Consider the following 24,787-nt stretch of genomic DNA (forward strand, 5'->3'; position numbering starts at 1 on the left):
TAAAATGTAATTGGGTTATCTCCTTTTGTCTCTTAACAGATCGTTCGCGACATTTATTAAGTTTCTGTAATTTTCTGGCATTCGTGACACGCTATTTAATTAATAATTTTATCAAGCGAATAAATATTTATACACCTTATCAAAACGAACAGTTTTCATATGCTGTGCATAAAGCTTGAAAGCTTTACTCGTTGTCGTTCATTACATTTTAACGCAATGATAACTACGTTATCGTAAACACATATAAACATGCTCAGCTACATGTTAATTAACATTATTGGCTAATATCCTGCCCCGTAATATCATGATCTGTTTGTAAAGTAAAATTTTCGTTAGCTATTCGATACGAACATTTAATAAGAGCGCGATGGTATTTTATCAGGGAGAATACGCAATTCCTCGAACGAATCTCAAACGGCAATTGTATTCGGTGAAGTAATATCGCGAATGATATTACACGGAGATAAAAGCTGTCGTAGACAACGGTGAACAATTAATCGAGCATGTTTGTGAACTCACGTTTGTCTCCCGGATCTCTGTCTCTGAGCGCTGTCATGACGGCCTCAAAGCTGCTGTTCAGTGCTTTAGGCTCCGCGTAAAACCTGACAAAGGCGATATTGGCCGTGATGAGGACGGTGTCGGCGATGCTGCCGCAGAAATTCTTCTCTCTGGAGGACATGTCAGTGCGTTCTTTGAATATGTCCACGAAGTTGGCGTCGCACTCGTTTGGTCGTTGCAGTTTGAAGGGATCCGAGAATACCAGCTGAATCTGAAAGTTGTACGTGTTCCTGTGATAAAGCTCAGTGAAGGGTCCTTTCTTTTTCCCTCTATCTCTGTTCTGATGACGAACGAGAAAACCCAAAAGAATTTTCACCAATTACTCAGTATATTTTATGAAGCAAAGCGGGCATCGCAATTACCGACGTTTTCGTGCCAGACGTGATTTCGTTTGACCAAAAAGAATGGACGTCCAGATAGTGATGAGACAGGGATCAAAGGTAGTCTGATAGCAAAGGGACAAGTCATCAAGTATTTTGGACGATTTAGTTCAAAATATACGGTGCATTGTACGTTTGTCTTTTTGTTGTTGCGTACTTATTTTTCCTTTTTTTAATGAACTAGTTTAAAAGATTATCGAGATATTATCGACAGAGGGAAATTCGTGAAATGATATTAGCGAAATGGTGCTGACGTAAATTGACGAAATTGACGAAATTACCTTCCATCCTTCATTGACGGTGATGTTCCACATGCAATCCAGGGGGATGCCTTCCTTCTCAGCGACAATCTTCTTGTCCTGCACGTCATCGCTGCTAATAATTGCCTGCACGCCATTCACGTATTTGACACACGGCTCCGGTTCTGGTGGCACTCCCGCTGTGAATCACACCTATTACAGTATTACGCTTTTCCCAGACTCATCGTCAGGTGTTTATTTGCCTCGACGAATTCGCGTGTACGTTTCATTTCTCGCGTATAATGCAACTCGCTCATTTACGAGCGCGAGCTTCGATGCCAATGTCGAGAGCCAATAGAAAACGTATTCACCACGAGCCAAACAGCGTTCGTGGGTCAGAAAGGGACAAAAAAGAAAAAAGAGCGGGAAACGTGGACCGTGGGAAACAACAAAAAATCTCCAACCATTGTTCGAGAAATAATTGATTTCCCGTGCCGAATTGGCATTATAAAATTCGCGGCCGGAGCAGCACAATGAACAAGAGGAAATGAATCAAACGCGCGAAAAGATTCATCTCACCCGGCTTCTGATTAATTTCCTTTCCCCTCGATGTTTGAATTTGACATTATCATCGTAGCAGAGTTTTAATGTTTGTCCCTCATTAAGACTGATTCGCGGCAGCTTCGAAAGCCATGCGTTTTGGAGCGTATTAAGAGCAACCAAATACTCAAACGGCATTCATCGGTCCGGATCAGGGCAAATGCGCGGAAATAATGAGCTGTATGAGACGCGAATGAATATCGGCGCCGCATTTCTGGTAATCTGGCCTACTCGAGCAGAGCAAAACGGGTAGCTATTGCGAGGGAGACCGTAATACGTATAAGTACTTACGAAGTATTGAATTAGCATTGCCGTAAAACTGATTCGTAAAACTACGCGAAAATGCAAAATTGGAGCAGATGTATCGCTTTGTACGAACAATTTATTCTGGAATTTTCAACATGAAACTCAGCTCCAACTGTAACATTTTATGGATTACTGGAGCAGTACTCAAATATTGACAGTGTTTGGACACAGCAACAGAAATTACGTTGAAATTATTTTCAGTCAGCTTCGAGCACTAGTTTTTCGACATGAATCGCGCACGTAGAATTTATTACTAGTCAAGATAAAAAAAATTCTGCACAAAGATCGTAGTTGGAGCGGGAAATCCGGTGGATTGGAAGCTTCCCAACGTTCGCCGATGTCGTCGAGGCTAATGTCCGACCGAGTATTCTAATCTGAGAACCGCCGGTCATCACTCGCGTTTGTTTTCAATGAATGGGCAACAATTTTTATCCTGACATACAGATATTTCGTTAGTTTCTCTCTTTCTGTATACATGTACGCTCGAACTTTAATAAAATTTATCAACGAGAAGCAACTAATCGATATTTTCCTGATCCAAAATATTACTATACACAGACCATGACTTATCGGCACGTGATATACGCGTAACATGTTTGCAGAAGCTACGAAATAATTTGCAATCTCGAATTCCGTATCTCGCGAATAATCTCAACGGATTCTTGATTGAAATAGGTTCGTTTCTAATAAGAAAATCTTACTATGACAACGTGACAGACGGGTAGATGAATCGAAATACTGTGGACTTACGATAGGTTGGTCTTGGTATCATACTCCAAACGGCCTTGAAGCCCTTGTCCTCGATGCTATCGTCACTGTGGAATCGCAGCCAGAGATATCTCGTCTTCGACGTGATCTCTGGGGGGAAATTCTTGCCACAGAAGTTACCGAGGAGATTGGAGTAGCCATACTGGCCGTCACGTACCTCGAGAAAATCGTAACGACAGTCTGCACTCCCCTCGAGTTTGAATTCGTCTCGAAAGTCGAGCTTCAACAGCATGCCTTCCTTAGCTGAAACGAGAGAAGGGTAACGTTCTCGTTAGAAACTGTGAAAACAGCAAATATAGAGACGTTTCTCCGAATTGAGTGATTTTTGTAATCATGAAAGAAACTGTTTATCGAAGAATGCAAAAGTAAGCTATTTTATTTTTCTTGTACGGATTTAACAGTATTTTTAATTAACGTTACAAAACGGGTAAAGAAAAGAAGAGAATTAATCCAACAAGATACAGATATAAAAGTACAGGCAGAAAAGTGAGTGCAGTGTATTCTGAGAGTAGTTTGATTTCATAGTTATTCGTCTGTATTTATCGATTGATCCAGACAAGAAATCAATTAATAATATTCGCATAGCTGCATATTCTGATGATTTATTTATTCGGTATATTATTCTGATAAAATTAATAAATGTAAAATCGTTGTTAAATAATTCAACAGGGAAAGCAAGAGTGTTGTGTGAAGGACGTGTTCGTGTATTAAAATTAATTAATCGAAGGAGTGACAGACAGTATATTAACAATAAGTTAATTATAATTTTGGAAAGAAATAAAATGTCAATTAATCTTCTTTCTCACTCAAGTGTTGGAATGTTGAGTCTGTGGAGTACAGCGTCGTAGTTATGATCACAACTGTGAATGGGATAGTTTAGCGAACGCGATACAAAACCTACGAATTTATGTTGTGATCTTTCAATAAACCGAACGTATTTAGTGCGACGTGGCGACCGTATAACGCTTGCGTACTCAAGATGGGATCTAACCAGAAAGTCGTAGAGTTTTCAATGTTAAAGGGTTTCCGAAGTGCTCGCTGTATCTGAAGAATTATGAATGATAACCGATTTTATTAATAATATTTAGGGATAATATTTTTAATTTGCTATTTACGTAAAACCGCGACCTAAATACGAAGCGATGTCACACACGCATTGTTTGGATTGTTATGCATGAGTTTGGCCGATTGGTCGGCTTACACGACCAATGTTCTAACGTCGTTAACGTCGAAAGTCGACCTGGCAACCGGCCAGGTTATTCTTCGTATTCGTCGCGCAACTTTTTTGACTCGTCTTATGCCGTAAAGTACCCGGTTTAACTTACAGCGCGGTACCTTCTACGTGCTTTTTATCTACTGGCAAAAAGCAACTCATTTATCGCGACATAAATTCTTGGAAAGAATTGATCGTTAAAAGAAGCGGCCCATAAGATTCCGCCGACGAAGCTTTTCGTTTTCAAGAAGAAGGTTTAGAACTTCTGCTTCGTCGGATATGTTCTTTAATACCTGACAAGTTATCTGGCGAGTGTTAGAGTCGCGAACCTATCGTTCTCACGTTTTCCACACAATAAATCGAAATCGATGTTCTTTTATGCGCGACAGAATCTCGGGCGTATGGTGACATCGTGAACGTGCGATTTGCAAAATCAGGCTGTCCGACCGCTTTCTTAGCATCGAGCTGTGCTATTCGTATATAAATCCCAGTCGATGGCTGATGCGATCTGTAATGAAGTCGTTGGCATGCAAACGCGACTTCACTTTCATCGCACGTACCAAGATTATCCAAGAATTATTTACCGCGAATCGATCGTTAGAATTCACTTGATCTTTCCGGTAAGGCAACGAGGGGAATTCCGCGGTATTTGGCTGTAGGTTGTGTGCGTATAGTTCTCACGTTTCGTTTCACTTGCTGAATCGCAGAGGGATTGCTGCCGCTCTGTCGAACAATTAACGCGTTTCCAACTCTCTGGTTGCTCTTAGGTATAATTATTTCAAGCTAGCAAAGATTCCTTCGCTAAAATGAGATACGCACGAACGCACGTGGATATATGAAATCGTCTCTAAATTCCAAATGGTTCGACGAACGCTTTGTACCATACAACACAGCGGAGTTCGGACAAGCGGTAAACCAAAAGTCCATCGTGTGTAGGGAAAGGATAGTACTTGCGCGTTGTTTACGCTTCGCTCATAAATACTTGGTATTTGCGAATAAAATATCTCATTCGTATCGCCATTTGTGGGCCGCGTAAAAATTTATACCCGACCGATCGCGATATGAAGGAAATTATTGACTGAAAATCATGGTATAAAAGCCGCGTATTTGTTTCTGAGCGTTCGCTAAACGCCACTCGAAGAAATAGATCGTCCATTTTCATGGCAATTAAAAGTACGCAAACGGTTTCCGTGAATAACGTACTCCGGGGATGTACGCGATAAATCGTATTGATGATCCGGATAAGGTACGATTTCGAAACGAGTATTATTAGTGGCTTTCTCACTATACAACCGCATAGGAATGTCATGCTCACGACGAAGCTGTTATTTTCATTCGTGTATTTATGTTACGCTGTGAATGAAATTCTGGCTATCATCTGCGGCCAGCCCACGCGAACAGCGAACTCGTTTTCGTCCGAAGGACGGACGAATATTTTCTATGTGAGACTTACCAACAGCAGGAAATTCATCGCGACATGACGCATCTACTGTAAAAATCGCAGTTGACGATTGATTCCGATCCTCCGACTGAATCGAGAACGGTATCGTACGTGACACTAAAATGTCGCGACTTCTTCATCGAACAACGACCGTTCTTGGCTCTTATTTGAATGGCGCTTCGAGCCTTCCATTGAGAGAACCGCGTTTCTTCGATGCGAAGAAAGAAGGAAACGATAAAAAGCGGGATAGAAAAGAAGGAAGGAATAAAGGTCTGCGTCGCGACTATTTTCTCGGAGGGGGAGGAAACTCTAAAGCGGTGGCAATCTCGCCTCCAACTACTGTCCGCTTTCGCACGGAAATACCAGTATTCCAGTCGCGGTGCGATCGATCGAGTTTTTCAACAGATTCAAAGAGTCTTCTTCTCCTATTTTCACGCTTCATTATCTTTTGATTGTGTCACCTTCCGCCTGCTGCTTGTAATCATTGTGGAAATTAAGGGCCATTCTCAAAGGGTTTCGCAATTCTCCGCTATTGTACGACATTCACGACTTATTTATCGATCCGCCTCTCGCGTTTCCTCTCCTCCAATTTCTTAGTCTTTTCAGAAGTAAGCGTCACGGCGTTATGTATATAGTTACACCTGTAACGGTGTCACTGCGCATCGTAGTTCTGGATGCCACGAATTTCTATCGACCCAGTCTACCTAATCGCTGAGCGGCAAACATACTGCGAAACCACGAATCTAGTAATTTCGAGCGAGAGGGTGCGATATCTATTCCAAGTTTAAGCTTTCGCCGTCGTCGATATCTAACACCAACTTTCACGACGTCTCAGCCACCGTGAACATCGTTTACGTATGGAGTAAATGGCTTCCGTCATCGCAGAACTTACCTGAGCCGTGAAATCCAAGGTACACGCAAATATTCGACCATTCGCGATATTAGTGTATATCACGGTTCTAGCCTGACATCCTACGAACTCGTCTGTCTTGGAATCCGCTGCCATTTTCCTCTGACTATCAGGTTCCATACCTCTCGTCTTCCGTAACTACTAGCGTTCCCCTCCCAATAAACCCGTCGAATTTTCACCGGCGTTTCGTATTTTTCGTAGCTCGCGTACGAAGGAACCCCGTGAGTCACGAAGTCTGTACAAATTTTCGCACATTTTCCAACAGTATTCCCGGCAACTTAGAACGAAAGCTCGAGGATGATTTCTCCGAGAACGTGATTAGAGTTTCATTCTGCGGCACGATCGTAGAAATATATCCGTAACTAATGGGCGTGGATTTTATCCATGATGTCAGATATCGAGAGGTATCGAGAAAGATAAGAAGAAAGCCTTTCTTAGGTGTCTACCGCGAAAAAATATTACAGTCGTACGTGCTTGGTTTTCGTATACCTGAAATTTATTATTGATCTTTCGAGTAATTTCAGAGGAATTATTTTAAGAGATATTGTTGTATTTAATGCGAATTATAACGTAGAATATATTAAGAGTCGAAAACGTACAATTACCTCCATTTGGAAATGTAAAAGTTCTCGCAGAAAGATTAAAAAATTACCCGTCAAACAGATTTTTCTAGGGTACAATATAAATTTTATTCTGGTAATCGTAGGGAAAATTGTTCAAAAATTTCTATTAAAAGAAGTGTAATGGACTTTTGAAGGTCTCAAGCCAATACCCTGAATTCGTGGTCGCAATAATGATCAGCATCTCCGCGGGTAGTTCATCGAATTTTCCATAGAGATTCGCAAGATAAGGAAGAGCGTTGCACGGTTCCTGGGAGTTGAATGACCTAGCCGGTTTGTTCTCGAAGCCCCGGTAAAATGGTGTAGTTTCCCTCCTTGTTCAAATCGGATATTTATTTCTTGCAACTGCACCGCCGATTAATATTTGCAAACTTTTCCCATGGTAAAACCGTAGACAGAAATATATCCTGGCGCGTGCAGGTATTTATGAAACGAAAGCAAACAAGACATTTTTAATTCGAAACATTGATATATTTTTTTTTCTTTTGCAAAAACGAAAGTAAAATGTCGAAATCTGATTTTATATACGCGTTCGATTTTGAACATTACGTTTTCTGTTTCAGACTTCGTGATTTCGTGAAAATTTGTTGTTCAAATTTTCGACTTTATGCTAAATCGAATAAGTACAGTGCGTACTGTAGCATCGTTTCCAAAGTAAATAAATAAATATAAAAAATATACACACAATATACATATATATAAATAACTATAAAAATAAAATAAATATAAAATGAATTTATATCTAAAAACAGAATTCTCTTTATGCTTGAAGCCGAGACGATGTAAAAGCTTTTCTATTCGAGAGAAATGATGAATTTATAACGCGAAAGTAACGTCAATTCAATTCTTTGCTGGATAATTTCTTTTCAATTTTCAACTTGATTATTTCTTTCACGACCTATCGCACCTATTCCAACGCGAATAGAAGTAGTTTGTGTTCTTGAAGCGATGGAATTATATCGCCGGCCGTGCAAACGACGTTTCACCGAATATTGAGCTAACAACCTAATGACAGATGTAAATAAATTTGCACTCGGTATTTCGCTTTCATTGCGCGGCAAACGAGCAAACTTTATTGCGATTTTATTTCACTTTTCCTTCGAGTGGAATGGAATAAGAAGGGGAGAACGAGGTCTCTATGGAATCCAGTCCCGAGTTTACTTTCTGTTACGTTTAAATCCCTCGAAAATGTTTCGCGACCTCTACGGAACTCATTTTTTCATGGTCGATGATTTATGATATCCTATTCAGATCCACCCACGTATTCGTGTAATATATCCATTTACTTTGAGAACGGCCATTACATCGGCAAAGGGTCGACGATAATAGATCGGTCTGCTACGAAGGATTATTTCTATGGTATAACAACGAATATCGATCGAAAAACAGTCGCGAAAAAGTGATCACCCGTCTTGTTTAACTGAGCGTAAAATGTCGACCGTTCGTTAAATTATATTTAGCTGAGAGTCGGTGGAAAGACATCGTAAAAATTGGATCGTGATCATCCGATGTAAAAAGAAGGAAACATTTTTATGGTTTTCATTAACGCAGGAGAAACCAATGAATTGGATTCCGCGAAAAACCGCCGTTAGAGGGAAATGTAAAGGGGAGAGACACGGTTATATTTTACACGGAGCCACGGGAAGGCTAGCTATATTTTACACGGTATTAGGCGGCTTAAGGACGCTACGAGTTTGGGAAATAGAGCGAGCCGATTCTTTTACATTCGCATCAAGTCGTATCCCGTTGAGTGAGAACATTTAACGAGCACTCCCGACAAGGATGACCGAGAAGGGGCATGATCCATCCTGAAAAGCGAGTCATTTTCGGAGATACGTTGTTAAGAGCCGATGAAGGGGAGAGTTTGCCGAGACAGATCCTCAGGGATTTTATATACCAGCGCTCTTCTTTATCTACACTTTGGGACGCGTGTATTCCTCAACGTTCGATCGTGAATTAAACAGTTTCTTCGACGATATAATTTGATGAAATTTTCCAGGCGCTTTTCTTTGCATTTTGTCCAATGTCTCTCTAAAGATATTGTCACAATCGTTTGGAGAAAGGTTGATGCGGTAGCAAGGAATATCGGGAGAAAAATTAACGTATCGTAAAGCACAGATGAAACGACATTACGTTCGATTCGCTCGATGCGCGCAGGTTGAATTAAAACGATTTGTGTCGCGCTTCGAAGGCGATTTTCTTGCGCTTATTCAACGTTACGATTGAAACGAACCGAGAACACGTCGTTTTGTCACAGACTGATGTATAGACATCGGGATAGAATAGATGGGAATGCATCGATGCACTTCGTTGTACGCGCTTAAACGGTCGCTCGGCCGAGATTTCCGCTTTCGTAGTGATTCATTGCAGTTAGAGGTGCGTTCGACGATGCCACTCGTCATGGAACGCGGCTGTAGAGGACAATGGAGAACGAGCCAGCCGCAAGAAGGAATTAACCAGCACCAACTTTATCACAGCTAACTGCGCTGTCCTTGCTCCCCAATGAATTTACCGATTCGAACACGGACCGAAGTAATTTCAACGATCGAAATCGTTAAATCGCACGTAATCTCTGGCCGTTCCGTTGATTAAAAATGTCCGTGGAAAAATGTCTTGGTTCTTTATCATTTTATCGCCCATGGAAGTTGCGACTTCTTCGTTAGCGTGGAAACATATTTTGTGTTATCTCTTCTTTCCTTTTCCATTGATAAATCACCTAACTTTCCTACAATCTGGTTTACTCTCGATTGATCTTTCTTAACATAAGTTAGGCCGTTCCTTCGACGGTGCAATTGGGGTGTAATCGGTAGCAGTTTCTTCGGTAAAGTTGATCGATGGGAACGCACATTGTGGGTGGTCTTTAACGCCATTTTAGTTCAAGGACAAGCGCAGTGTCTTACCGCAATTAATGGCTTCCCTTGCACAGACTCTCGGCCTTAGAGTATTTCGATGTTCCACGAAACACGGAGACGGCAGAAGGGCGGTCGGCCTTGATTTACGTGGGGTCGCATTAAACGGTTCTTTGATGGCCCCTTACCTCCTGAGTGGTTGATAACTAGATTTGCTCGTCCACTTTGGAACTTAGCCACGACTTCCTCCTATCTCCGACGATTCTAGAAAGCCTTTTTCTCTGGGGCTCTAGGTTGCTACCTTTTTCCTTTCGTTTCTTTTTTTACCAGTTTCTACCCTTCGATGTCTCCCGCGGGTGATGTCCAAACATCGAAAGTATTAACCTTGCCGTCGAATAGCACGATCGCGTCTCTGACTCACACCATTTAGCACAATTCTGATCGCGTTCAACGTAAAAACTGGCAGTAATGGTGAGATATAAGTGGTAAAGGAGACAAACGAACGTGCCTCGATTGTTACACACGCGGTAGAGGGAAACTTTTTATCGCTAGCCTGTGTTCCGTAGCGTGAAACGCGAAACTTGGCAGAGGTAAGAAAGCCATGGTACGCTCGTCGACGCGCTTTAAATTGCACTTGCCTACACTGCTGGTAAATTGGTTGGTGGTTACAGGTAACGAGACAGGGAGAACGAACTGGTAACGAAGTATCAAGTAGCAGTGATGTCTGCGAAAAATCGAGTACGATCGAGTCTCGTGTCGTGATCGTGGTCGCGTTCGTCCAAATGTCATTCGCAACTTTTCGCGTTTCGCCAGATTTCCACTTTCTTTGGTTATCGTTCGCGAAACATGGTATTCTCGTTATCTACTTTCGAAGGTCGATCTTCTTTACTCGACATTGGAAGTCGACCGACGCCCGTAAATGGGATCGATAAGCGGCGTCACATGTTCGTCGAGCTTAGAACCGATTGTCCTTCGCATGGATGACTATGTCACGGATTACGCTAATAATTTATAAGCTGTATTATCGGTGAATTCCACCGATTTGACGATCGCAAAGAGAGAGTTTGATTATTCGTTCGTAATTAGAAAAGAAGTTGTGTCGTTTGGTCAGGTTACCGCACGGTTCTTCAAGGGAGATCAAGCGTACCCGTTTAACGAACTGCTGTTCTTCGAGCCCCATTTCTTCGTTATGCCACAAAACGGAAGAGGTTCGATCGCGTTTCATCCGGCGAATGCTTATTCAGTCTCCAACCAACTGTGATCTCATTAATGTGCCTGAGTGGCTCCAACTGCTTAAAGGTGTCCCACATTTCATAATGATACCGATGTAACCGCGTTATCGTGTTCACGAGCGAGCAATTAAAAAGGTTTCATCCGTGCAATTAGGACCTTCTCCCGATGCCGGTTTCTCCGGAACGGTTACTTGGCCCGTTTGCGTGAGCTCTTCGATCAGGAGCGTCAGCCAGAATAGAAAGAATTAAAAAGGAAGGCGAACGAGAGCCGTGTCCGCGTTATATAGTGGCACCGATTCATTGACTCGATTATTGTTCTAATTTCCAGTGTTTCTTGGAACTTGCCGATGAACCAGCAAAATCCGTAGTTTACGACCGAGCGCTTTTCTAGAACGAGAAAATGTTATCGTGGCAAATGCAATATCGCACAAGCACAACATACGAGGGATGTTCCACCGCGAATGTTTCGTTCTCCATCAGTTATTTTATTCGGACGAGATTCTCCAGATGTATTTTTTCCCCTTCTTCTTTGAATTTTTTTGAAAAATTGCAGAAATCCATTAAACTTATCGATACAGCGTCGCGAAAAAGAAGCAAATGGGAACGGACTGATCACGTTGACGGATTTATCGTGCCCTTTTAGTGATCGCACCATACATTTAGGTTGCATTAGCCTTTGCGGCCCGTGTGTTTTTCAAACATAGGTTTCGTACGAATCAGAAGCTGCATCGCGAATGCATACAGAATACCAATTTCGATCTAAACTACCCGTTATCTGTGCTACATCGAGCACACAATCAAGTAGTCTTTGCGCCCGATCGTCCATCAATTCGCAATTGCAGTTAGACTCGAACGCGCGCGCACATAGATCTGCCCTCGCTTCGAGCGGTTCGTCTTTGAGCGTCGCGACAGAAGAGAGAAGTTCGAATTGTTCCAATTAAACTTTGATCGTGTCTGGCCTGTCGCTGGGACATACCGGCCGAAACGTGATTGAAACATTGACCTTTGTTTCGCTCGATGATCCTCCAAAAGTTTCGACGATTCGTCGTCGTGTGTCGAGAACTAGGCTTTCGTCGAGTTTAACGAGTTCACCTAGACACGTAAGAAATCATAGAAAGGAAAGGAAGGCGGCAAACTAAGAACAGCACTTGAAATAACAACGATTGCGCTGTTGAATTTTGAAACGATGGTAACTAAATGCGCCACGGTGCAACTTAATAGCACTGTTGTTGCACAATTTATACAATTTCAAACGATTTAACGGAGAGCGAATTGCGTCAATTTACGCCGAAACTTCCTTAATCCCTGCCAGTTCCGTATTGATGTTTAGGATAATTGGATGTCGTAATTTACATAGGGTGCTTAATATGTCGTAATCACTTCGATCAATGTAATAGCGGTTGCGATGCATCAACATATCGGTCCCTTTAATGATGCTAGTTATAGTATGTTGTTCGTCACTAATCGGTTCGCGAGTGTAAATAACCAGAAAAATTGAATTCTACGTTTACGAAAACGATCTTTGACCTTATTTTGGAAATAATTTCTTTCACCAGTGTATACATATCTATTCAAAAATCTTTCGATTAAATGATTTCAATCGTAAATAGCTTCTAACCACAGCATAATCGGTGTTTCCAAATCATCTAATCACATCGTGCTGCAAGGATCGTTTAAGCTAACGTTCGTATTGATCCTCGTTTCCTTCCGACATCAACGATATAATTTCGTTCGTACGAAGCGTTAAACAGGCTATTTTAAACGAAGATTATACTTTCTTATCAGTCGACAAGCAATTGCAGCAGCTCTCTGTTATCAGCCGGTCAGGATAAACCGTGGAAAGAATATTATCAGAGAAAATACATTCTTAAACGTATTCAGCGCACGTTGTAACGGTTTAAACTCGCTACGTACCACAGCTATTCGTAATCCATGACGATCCGCCCTCACATGTAAATCCGAGCCAATAGCGTAGCGCACGTTAGACGCCCAGAAAGGAAATAAGGCACATCGGTTCGTATCGACATCCGGTTGTGTGTGATTTACAAGCGGTTCAATCTGAATTTATTCACCGGTCTGCAAGCTACGCTCATAAATGATTTACAACGTTGCCTTCTGATATTTATTTTTATTTGAAAAACCGGTTTCCAACCGGGAATTTTACGGTTTTACATAAAGAAAACAGACGCGACTGCTGTCGAACCTATCGTTTCCAAAACTCGGCCGAGGACCAGCGATCGCGGTGGATACTATTTTGGTACGTCAGAAGAAGATTCGGCGCGTCCACAGTCTGAGGCTCGTCGACCCTGACTCAATTTCCAACACGACCCAGCTGCCCTCGTTTGCTCAATCCGACGCGTTTCGAGGCGTTTGGATCATCTAAAAGGAACGAGCGTTCCTCGAATGGCGCGTACCTTTTACTACCTCTTTCTCTTCGTTTACTCACCCTAACCCTGCAACGAAAGAACGAAAGAGTTACGGATGTCTCGCGTCACGGTTCGTATATTTGACGTAAATGGAACCATAAATGCACGTAATTACGTTCGTTGCCCGCACAGTATTCTTCAGGGACTTCCAGAAACCGTGAAAAGAGATACCGATAAAAGGTAATGAATATCTTCATCATATTCATGGAATCAAGTTTTTACATGATTGTTCGGGAAATGTTTCTCGCGTTCCTCGCGAGAATGGATTTCCAGTCACCTCGCCCATGATTTATCGATTCGTTATCAAAACTTGGACCCAGGCATGATTTATTATTTCGACTCGCATTCGCCAGACCGTTTTACGCAATTACTCTTCCCGGGTCGGTTGATACGTCAAGGATGCAAGAAGGATGTAGTTTCGCGTTGAATCCACGGTGGTAAAAGTAGCGTGGAATCAGTTGTTTGCTTGTCGCGAATCGTAATGCGTTTCCTTTACGAGCGATCGGTCGCGACGAAACACCGCAGTTGCCGACGCTATTAATTCTCCGTGCTAGTTTTCCTCGTGGCCCGTTTATTATAAATTCGATGCTTGCCACTGTTTATTCGACATCCGAGCGGACAGCGGGAAGGGAAAAATTGATGCTCTTCTTTCGACTCGCCGACGTGCACGAATGCATTGTATCGACGAGCGGCAGAGAAATTTACTGTCGGCATCGGACAGTATCTCCTCGTCGGACCAACGAAACCACCAGAGTGTATCAATCACGGCGTCGCGCGTGTTAGTCGTTCGCCCCTTTTCAAAGTTTGGTCGGTGCCGTAGCCAGCAGGCTACGACCAACTTATACATATGAAACGAGTAGAATATCAAACTCGAACTCCGACGTGCACAGTTAGCGTCTAGTTAATTCCACGAGTTATCGAGATAAGTGGGAATTCGCTGCTATAATAAATTTACTCTGTTTGATGTAATATACCATGCTCGTGGCACTTCGTGTTTCGAATATGGAACAATATCAAAGCGCTTCTGCAAAGAGTAGACTTTTATCTTTCGAAACGACCTAAACGAGGAAGAGAAAAACGTTTACTCACCTTCCAGGACTTTCACGCACTCCGTGAGGTTTGGATAGTTTTCTGGATACCTCGGACTGTAAAATTCTTGTTTACTGTCGTCACCGATAGTGAATTTCTCGCATGCGTTCTTTTCTGTAACGTGCCTCATTCGACGACGTACAACGTCGTTTACAAGGAACGGAGTCGGCGCTGTGCTGACATTCCTCTGATTTTTCCAGGAGTCGAATAACTTGGCCTTCTGCGTCGCCATTATCTACACATATTTGAAAGTTACGTGATAGTTTACACGAGGTGTATAGGACTTATTCTTAAGTATTACATCTGGTACGGTTCAATTTTAAAGCTAACGTTAGTTTAAGTCTGGCAGGATTGAAAATTTACACGATCGATAAGCAATAATCCTCTAATCCTCAGGTGTCAGGTCGTTAATTATATAACGGCGTAACGATGCTTTGGGTAACTGGTATCGTGATAACGTTAAATTATAGTTATCGACCTGCTGTAAAATCATTGGCCACGCGGAAAATATATATCTACAGTTATTACGTTAAAATAATGTATATCATTTCGCGTTTAATTCTTTTATCGCTCGAGATTTAAAAATTTGAATTTTTGAAAATTTGAAAATTTGAAAATTTAAAAATTTGAATTTTTGAAAATTTGAAAATTTGAAAATTTAAAAATTTGAAAATTTGAATTTTTGAAAATTTGAAAATTCAAATATTTGAATTTTTGAAAATTTGAATATTCAAAAATTTGAATTTTTGAAAATTTGAAAATTTGAAAATTTAAAAATTTGAGTTTTTGAAAATCTGAATTTTTGAAAATTTGAAAATTCAAAAATTTGAATTTTTGAAAATTCGAAAATTTAAAGATTCGAAAATTTAAAAATTTGAATTTTTGAATTTTTGAAAATTTGAAAATTTGAAAATTCAAAAATTTGAATTTTTGAAAATTCGAAAATTTGAAAATTCAAAAATTTGAATTTTTGAAAATTTGAAAACTTGAAAATTCAAAAATTTGAATTTTTGAAAATTTGAAAATTTGAATTTTTGAATTTTTGAAAATTTGAATTTTTGAATTTTTGAAAATTTGAAAATTTGAAAATTCAAAAATTTGAATTTTTGAATTTTTGAAAATTTGAAAATTAAAAAATTTGAATTTTTGAAAATTTGAAAATTTGAAAATTTGAAAACTTGAAAATTCAAAAATTTGAATTTTTGAAAATTTGAAAATTTAAAAATTTGAAAATTTGAATTTTTGAAAATTTGGAAATTTGAAAATTCAAATATTTGAATTTTTGAAAATTTGAATTTTTGAATTTTTGAAAATTTGAAAATTTGAAAATTCAAAAATTTGAATTTTTGAAAATTTGAAAACTTGAAAATTTGAATTTTTGAAAATTTGAAAATTTGAAAATTCAAAAATTTGAATTTTTGAAAATTTGAAAATTTAAAAATTTGAAAATTTGAATTTTCAAAAATTTGAAAATTTGAATTTTCAAAAATTTGAAAATTTGAATTTTCAAAAATTTGAAAATTTGAATTTTCAAACATTTGAATTTTAGAGAATTTGAAAATTTGTATTTTTGAAAATTTGAAAATTTAAAAATTTGAATTTTTGAAAATTTGAAAATTTGAAAATTCAAAAATTTGAATTTTTGGACATTTGAATTTTTGAATTTTTGAAAATTTGAATTTTTGAATTTTTGAAAATTTGAAAATTTGAAAATTAAAAAATTTGAATTTTTGAAAATTTGAGAACTTGAAAATTCAAAAATTTGAATTTTTGAAAATTTGAAAATTTAAAAATTTGAAAATTTGAATTTTTGAAAATTTGAAAATTCAAAAATTTGAATTTTTGAAAATTTGAAAATTTAAAAATTTGAAAATTTGAATTTTTGAAAATTTGAAAATTTGAAAATTCAAAAATTTGAATTTTTGAATTTTTGAAAATTTGAAAATTAAAAAATTTGAATTTTTGAAAATTTGAAAATTTGAAAATTTGAAAACTTGAAAATTCAAAAATTTGAATTTTTGAAAATTTGAAAATTTAAAAATTTGAAAATTTGAATTTTTGAAAATTTGAAAATTTGAAAATTCAAATATTTGAATTTTTGAAAATTTGAATTTTTGAATTTTTGAAAATTTGAAAATTTGAAAATTCAAAAATTTGAATTTTTGAAAATTTGAAAACTTGAAAATTTGAATTTTTGAAAATTTGAAAATTTGAAAATTCAAAAATTTGAATTTTTGAAAATTTGAAAATTTAAAAATTTGAAAATTTGAATTTTTGAAAATTTGAAAATTTGAATTTTCAAAAATTTGAAAATTTGAATTTTCAAAAATTTGAAAATTTGAATTTTCAAACATTTGAATTTTAGAAAATTTGAAAATTTGTATTTTTGAAAATTTGAAAATTTAAAAATTTGAATTTTTGAAAATTTGAAAATTTGAAAATTCAAAAATTTGAATTTTTGAATTTTTGAAAATTTGAATTTTTGAAAATTTGAAAATTTGAAAATTTGAAAATTAAAAAATTTGAATTTTTGAAAATTTGAGAACTTGAAAATTCAAAAATTTGAATTTTTGAAAATTTGAAAATTCAAAAATCTGAATTTTTGAAAATTTGAAAATTTGAAAATTCAAAAATTTGAATTTTTGAAAATTCGAAAATTTAAAGATTCGAAAATTTGAAAATTCAAAAATTTGAATTTTTGAAAATTCGAAAATTTGAAAATTCAAAAATTTGAATTTTTGAAAATTTGAAAACTTGAAAATTCAAAAATTTGAATTTTTGAAAATTTGAAAATTTGAATTTTTGAATTTTTGAATTTTTGAATTTTTGAAAATTTGAATTTTTGAATTTTTGAAAATTTGAAAATTTGAAAATTCAAAAATTTGAATTTTTGAAAATTTGAAAACTTGAAAATTCAAAAATTTGAATTTTTGAAAATTTGAAAATTTAAAAATTTGAAAATTTGAATTTTTGAAAATTTGAAAATTTGAAAATTCAAAAATTTGAATTTTTGAAAATTTGAAAATTTAAAAATTCGAAAATTTAAAAATTTGAATTTTTGAATTTTTGAAAATTTGAAAATTAAAAAATTTGAATTTTTGAAAATTTGAGAATTTGAAAATTTGAAAACTTGAAAATTCAAAAATTTGAATTTTTGAAAATTTGAAAATTTAAAAATTTGAAAATTTGAATTTTTGAAAATTTGAAAATTTGAAAATTTAAAAATTTGAAAATTTGAATTTTTGAAAATTTGAAAATTTGAATTTTCAAAAATTTGAAAATTTGAATTTTCAAACATTTGAATTTTAGAAAATTTGAAAATTTGTATTTCTGAAAATTTGAAAATTTAAAAATTTGAATTTTTGAAAATTTGAAAATTTGAAAATTCAAAAATTTGAATTTTTGGAAATTTGAATTTTTGAATTTTTGAAAATTTGAATTTTTGAATTTTTGAAAATTTGAAAATTTGAAAATTGAAAAATTTGAATTTTTGAAAATTTGAGAACTTGAAAATTCAAAAATTTGAATTTTTGAAAATTTGAAAATTTAAAAATTTGAAAATTTGAATTTTTGAAAATTTGAAAATTTGAAAATTCAAAAATTTGAATTTTTGAAAATTTGAAAATTTAAAAATTTGAAAATTTGAATTTTTGAAAATTTGAAAATTTGAAAATTCAAAAGTTTGAATTTTTGAAAATTTGAAAATTTGAATTTTTGGAAATTTGAATTTTTGAAAATTTAAAAATTTGAATTTTTGAAAATTTGAAAATTTTAATTTTTTAAAATTTGAAAATTTGAAAATTCAAAAATTTGAATTTTTGAAAATTTGAAAATTTGAATTTTTGAAAATATAATAATTTGAATTTTTGAAGATTTGAAAATTTGAATTTTTGAAAATTTGAAAATTTGAATTTTCAAAAATTTGAATTTTTGAAAATTTGAAAATTTAAAAATTTGAATTTTTGAATTTTTGAAAATTTGAATTTTTGAATTTTTGAAAATTTGAAAATTTGAATTTTCAAAAATTTGAATTTTTGAAAATTTGAAAATTAAAAAATTTGAATTTTTTTATTTTTTAAAATTTAAAAATTTGAATTTCTTCCCTTCGTTTTCAATTGCCTTGCAGCGGAAACGAAGAATGAAACCAGATCGTTTCGTTCTTCCCCTAGTCATGCAAGTTACATAGCAGCGATAATCGAGGAGACGTAAAGTTAACAGGAGAAACATGATACGACTTACGTTGTCATAACTTTCCGGGGAAATGATGTTCGCGTTAAAGCTCCATCGTTCTGGCGTTGATTGGATAAACGTCCGTGAAGTAGATAGATTTATTTTCTGCCTTGTGTCATCCATACTCCTCGAAAACACGGTCGCGTTTTCGTTCGAGATTTTCACTTTTCCCGTGTCATCCTTTCCTGTCCTATACGTCGCTTCGATATTCCTGTGCATTTCGACCTTCTCTTCCTCCTCTTCGTCCTCGTCCAGGCTCTCGCTGGTCGGTTTTAACAAGTCCAGCGTGACTCGTTCCCGGGAACTCGAGCTGTCCGCGTGCCAGGAAGTTGTCTGGTGAAACTTTCCGATAGATTTGGTTTCTCCGGTGGTACGTTCCGTACTGAAGGACGAGGCAAAGGTTCGGCCGCTCCTTCTCGCGTCGTACGTATTCCACAGTGAGTCCTCCGTCTCGTGTGTGGCTTCCGCGACCGCCCCAGTGACTGAAACATTAATGGTCAAGAGAAGCTTGTTAATAGTTGCCATTTTCTAATGATATTTTAGTTATTATAAGCCTTGTATAGTACTAGAATATTCTCTTCTCGGTGAAATATTTCAGCCAACGGAAATCTCGAAATATATGTTTCGCTCGACGAACCGCTGCAGGAACTGAATATCGAGAAATTCAACGATCTTATAATCGGATAAGGATGTTTGACATTCGTTAAATGTACGTTCTCTTTCGTTACGTTAATGCGTTTTTCCGTAATACGTTGAAAATTGTATTCGCGAAATTTTATTCACCACGGGCTTGCCATGTGGAATATGAAGGAACGTAGAGACGAAAAATGGAGGAAAAAAACAAAATAATCGGCCAGAAACTAGTTTAGGCCGATCTAGTGAAGAGACTACCCTCTCGACAAAGACGAAACTTGTAAATTCGGTTCGCGGAAAAAAACGCGGTCCAATCGATTTCGCTGTTTCGACTATGTTTATTTTTTTCCCTCGTTTTCCTAGTTGCTATCAACGCAGTGCGCGATCTGGGTTTGACATCGACGGACGCACAAGCGTAGCCGAATTCCGTTCGATACGTAACTGAATTTGTCATGGAGTTGCGCGGCTTTCTCGAAAGGCCACTATCGCAACGAACGCCGTAATTCTCGCCGTAATTCTCCACTGGCAAAATTGCGAAATCGTTGAATAACCTGCGACCAAACGATTCGAGTCTGTCGCGCGAAAAGAGAATAAAATTAACGTAAACACGTTCTTTAGCCCCGATGTTTTATAGCGGGGTATGAAAGATTTTCATCAAAGTTTTTGAAATATCTTTCCCTTACCGGAAGCTATTGTGTAAACGTTCCAAGCATATGGATTTCAAATGGTACGAGTTTTCCCATTTTCTCGTTAAGCAGCAAGTGCATACGACAAGCACGACAATTCACAAAAGGATCCGTTTCAGAGGAATATTGTTTCGAGATTTATGACATTACAAGTTCTTAATTTAAGGAATTTCGTGCTGTAGATTTGTAATTTGTTTATCCTTAGTTTTAACGTATTTACTTTTCCATTGTCCACTCTTATAAACTCCGTATATTCTTTTATAAATAATTTTAATACGATAATGGAGTGTAAAATGATAAAAAAAGAATAAGAATTACTTTCCTACGTCCGTGTCTAGTACAATTTAATCAACCACACCTATGTCATTCTCTTTCGCGGACAGTCCGTTAATTTGCATCATTTATGGACGTACTCTTTTCACGCAAAATGTCGTAGAATTGTCGTCACGTCTGTTACGTAATCTTACTGCCTGTTCTATGGAACTCGCAAATTTTATTAGCAAATATTAGCGCACGAGATACTAGTGTCTCCAACCAGACGTTTCTTTGAGTATTTTTGTACTTCAAGGAAAAATGTATAGCTCGGACCCGTTGGAATTTGCTCAGTGTACGTTTGTCCATTATGGAACGTAACATTGGATCTACGTTGTTCTTTGAAAGCATCGATATGCAGAAATGTACAGACAGAACTTTCGTACGTCGCATCGCTCGAAAAGATCGCCGCTGTTTCAGAAGTCTTTGTCTCTGTCACTGTCACGGAATATTCAACGTTGAACATTTCATGCTCTTGGAAGATGCGTCTCTCTTGATTCGAAGTCCTGTAATATATATCAATAAAGAGTTCTCACAAAGATCTGGGACAATTTGGTAAATTAGATTTAGGGGGGGGGGGTGTAACTACAACTATTTTATATTGGACAGATTCGACGGATTTGCAGCTCTGATTAAAAGGTGTTTAATTTCTTCAAAGTATGTAGTTAGGAATTTTGGAGCGTGCTCGAGGCAAAGAGATCAAGGAAAATGTTAGAGTGTCTGCAGCGGTTTCAACGGTGAAGTAGCCCTCGACTGATTCACGTTTTCCTCTTTAACCGACGACGCCACTTATCAGCTTGCGCTTCGACCGGTTTATCTTGAAATTTGAAACGCGATATCGTCATAGGGCTTTCTGGAGAAGCTCGAGAAATTCTTCGGGCAAAGCGTTTCTGTGGCTTTCTTGCCGCAAAAGTCGCGCCAAAAGTGTATATCTTCTCCTGTTGGCCACGTAAATCTGATCTTTGCGCGTGTAGAACGTGTCCCGTTTTCCCTTTTCACACCCTTTTCGTACCGATGTTCCTTTTCTTTTTCTCCTGTTCAGTGCCTCAGTTTAAAAGCACGTTTCGTCTTCCATCGCTGTACCAGAAGAAAGAACGGCTGAGCACTATCCTCCTTCTTCCATGTACCGCAAGATTTTACCACGTTGTTTACGGTTTTATTCCTTTTTCCTTTAAGAATCTCATCTTTCTTTCGCCGAGATAGGATCCGCCTCGGTTTCGTACTCGTTCCTACATAGTCTACACCTTTTCCATAGTCAGCCAGTAATTGTTTTCCTCGCAGTACGTTCCGCTCCTCATTTCGCCAACGGCGTTTCCCCGTTTTAATAGTTGACCTCTTCTTATCGTAACACGGGATACCTAATAATTGGAGAAGTCGTTGGTTTTCTATCGAACTTCATGTAACTTTCGAAATTTAGATATCGAGAGCCAGTTCGATAACGACAGACAATTACAGATACGATGTAGCGGTCCGTTAAAGCTACATGATAATTCAAATAAATTGGCCGGCTGGTTTAACTATTTGTATTAGGTACCGCAATGTCAGACTGCGCGCTGGTCTGAGTATTATACCTTCTATTTATAATTTCCCACGGGATACCGCTTTGCGTAACTGTCTAGCTCGCCTGTGTCTGCTTCTTTTCCCTTTTGTATCATTTAATTTGCCACCAATTCATTTTCTCGCAGCTGGGCATGCACGTGGTCCCGCTTCGTTTCATTCTATTAATTGACGACGCCCCGGGACGCAATTAACGGAACAAGCGGAGAACGTTTTAATGTAATGTCGAACGGACCGTGGTCCGAGGTCGAAGTTCAATTTCTACCGTTCGCTTCTGTACTCTCCGTGAAATAAATCCTGTTATCAAGAAGAAAGGAAAAGTTACCAGTTAATCAGCTAAACTCTACAACGTACGAATCCCTGCAGGATTAACACGAGTATGAATCTTTTTTATATGTAGCTGCCAAAGAGTGTTTGTTGGATAAAAACAGGAGAACGTCCCGTGAGCTGTTGAATAATTTTTAAGAGAAAGAGCGAATCCTTTGGAAGATAACTGAAAGCCATTTTTGTACATTAATGGGTTTGCAATGATTTGTTTTTTTTTTTTTGCGTTTACATCCCCCTTGTTGTTTAATATTCAAAGTTTCGTGTCGAGTTTAAAGCGAGAATGCTTTAAAAGACAAAAAGATCGATGGGACTGTGTGACGAACAATAGAGTCTAGTTTAAATTATACCTGGTCGTAATTACATTGATAAATAGTATTTACTTGCGCGTAAATTAACCTAGTTATATAACTGAAGCTTTGTTCTTCGATAGTTGAAACGATTCATATAAAAAAAAAACAACTTATAACACAATGGTATAAATTCGCCATTGAATGAATTACAAATAATTAAATGAATAGGTACCGGATATTGCGTTGCTTCATGTAACAATTGGGCCATTAATATTTCGAACCGCGTGGAGCTAATTAAAACAGTACGAAAACGCGAAATGTATCAGGCAAATATTTGCAAAATGGAAATTATTATAATACACGGATGCATAATTACCGATCCTCGTATATTTATGACAGATCTGATCAATGAACCAACGAAAAGGGCAGACTTTGAAACTCCGACCTACGATTATATTTCGTTGCAACAGTTATGGCAGATTTTACCAACCTCTAAGGTCTAAGCGTTAGAAGATTTTGCATTCGCGAAGTGTTAACAAACTTTCTCTCGCGGAATTTGCGTCAACATCATCAGGTATTTTTCACTGCTAGAGAATTATTTGTCGAGCGCGTGTTCTTGGATGTTTCGGTAAAAGCCTAGAAATCGTCATCGAACAGAAGGGCAACGTTATTCGTCGAACTTTTAATCCTGCCACGCTGAGGAATTTATTTGCTTGCCGAAGTTACCGTGTACCCGAGGCGTTTCCCTGGCAATACGAGCGGCACGGCAAGCACTCGATGATAAATCGAAAAAGTTTCTTGAATATAGAATCTCTCGTCTTGGCCCCCGACTGCGAAGAATCCTTCTACGTGATTCTCTAAAGGAATGGGATATATCACTTTCAGAAATTCATATCCAACTAGCCTTCGCCGAGGAGTGTTTCACGATTCTTCGCTTTCCGCGTTCTTCGTTTCGCGATCCACGTTCTTCGTTTCGCGATCCACGTCCGTGAAATTTCGATGTTAGGAAGCTCGCAGTTTGCGCGAGGACGTGTTAGATGGCGATTAAAACTTGTTGCTCCGCTACGCAGGAACGTTATACAATACAAATTGGAAACTTCGCTAACTTGCTCGGGAAACTAGCATAGATTTATACCGCGTGACAAGATAGAATTATCGACTAACTTCCGAGGAATTGTCTACACGCCGCATCATTCGCGAGCAGCGAAAATTGCCTTTCCGTTGAAAAATCAGCGCGCACGCTTTACATATAGTTTCCAACGTTCGTTATTTTCCTAATTTTTCACGTATCAATTTCTATATATGTTGAGAATTGTAAGATATTCTATATATCTTAATTGGCGAAATAAAAATAAAGGAACATTCCTTAGAATTCATATTAAAATAGTTTTAGATTTATTTAATAAACGATTTCCAGGATCTTCGTCGATATACATTTGCACGCGTCTCAACACATTCTTTGTCTCACCATCTTCCATACCAGACAGAACAGTTACATTCATCTGTTTTTCCAGATGCTGTGCACACACTTACTTCCACACACTCATATTTACATACGTGTGTCACTACTACGAGGCCAATCTAGTCTAGCACACAAAATTATACATATCTCAATAATATATTCTGTTTTTGTCGAAACATAGATTAATACACACATAATAAACACAAATGTACATAATAACATTCTTTTTACCCTATTTGTTGCTCTTCATACTGACTTACTTGACAGAGCAAATCCAAGCATAGTAAACCATTAAGGAGTACCATTAAATATATTCGCTACAGCAGATCTTAAAAACAATTAGAATTTTTATTATTAAAGGTTTCTCATCCGATCGAAATTTTTCATGCATTCTGCATTCAGATACTATTGCGATCACATGTACATCTACTACATACGTATATTCATAGATAACGTCGACGTGTAGAATGAGAAATTCCATTTTCTTCGCTCCCATGCAACGTGCACCCACGGAATTGTTCCTGTAAAAAGGGTGGGCGCTGCACGGAGCACTTGTCTCACTCGACCGAATCGCAGACACAAAATCGTGTTTGGTGCGCGATCAATGCAACTATTCGTATTTCTATAAAAATACAACTTTCTGTATGTAGAGTAATATT

At 37.5% G+C, this 24,787-nt stretch overlaps 1 protein-coding gene across 5 annotated transcripts in view; it reads right to left on the minus strand.

The window, feature by feature from the left end:
* Positions 1 to 24,787, minus strand: part of LOC100652228 — an 80,740-nt gene that overhangs the window by 13,086 nt on the left and 42,867 nt on the right. For all 5 annotated transcript variants that reach the window (XM_048405564.1, XM_020862871.2, XM_003394874.4 and 2 more), the window contains 5 exons: positions 18,871 to 19,343; positions 14,632 to 14,866; positions 2,834 to 3,094; positions 1,220 to 1,377; positions 520 to 769 (listed from right to left, as the gene is read on the minus strand). In XM_048405564.1, the coding sequence (XP_048261521.1) occupies positions 520 to 769; positions 1,220 to 1,377; positions 2,834 to 3,094; positions 14,632 to 14,866; positions 18,871 to 19,343 (1,377 nt within the window). The remainder of the gene's footprint in view (positions 1 to 519; positions 770 to 1,219; positions 1,378 to 2,833; positions 3,095 to 14,631; positions 14,867 to 18,870; positions 19,344 to 24,787) is intronic.

Source organism: Bombus terrestris, chromosome 4 (assembly GCF_910591885.1).
Source record: "Bombus terrestris chromosome 4, iyBomTerr1.2, whole genome shotgun sequence".
Lineage (NCBI taxonomy): Eukaryota > Metazoa > Arthropoda > Insecta > Hymenoptera > Apidae > Bombus > Bombus terrestris.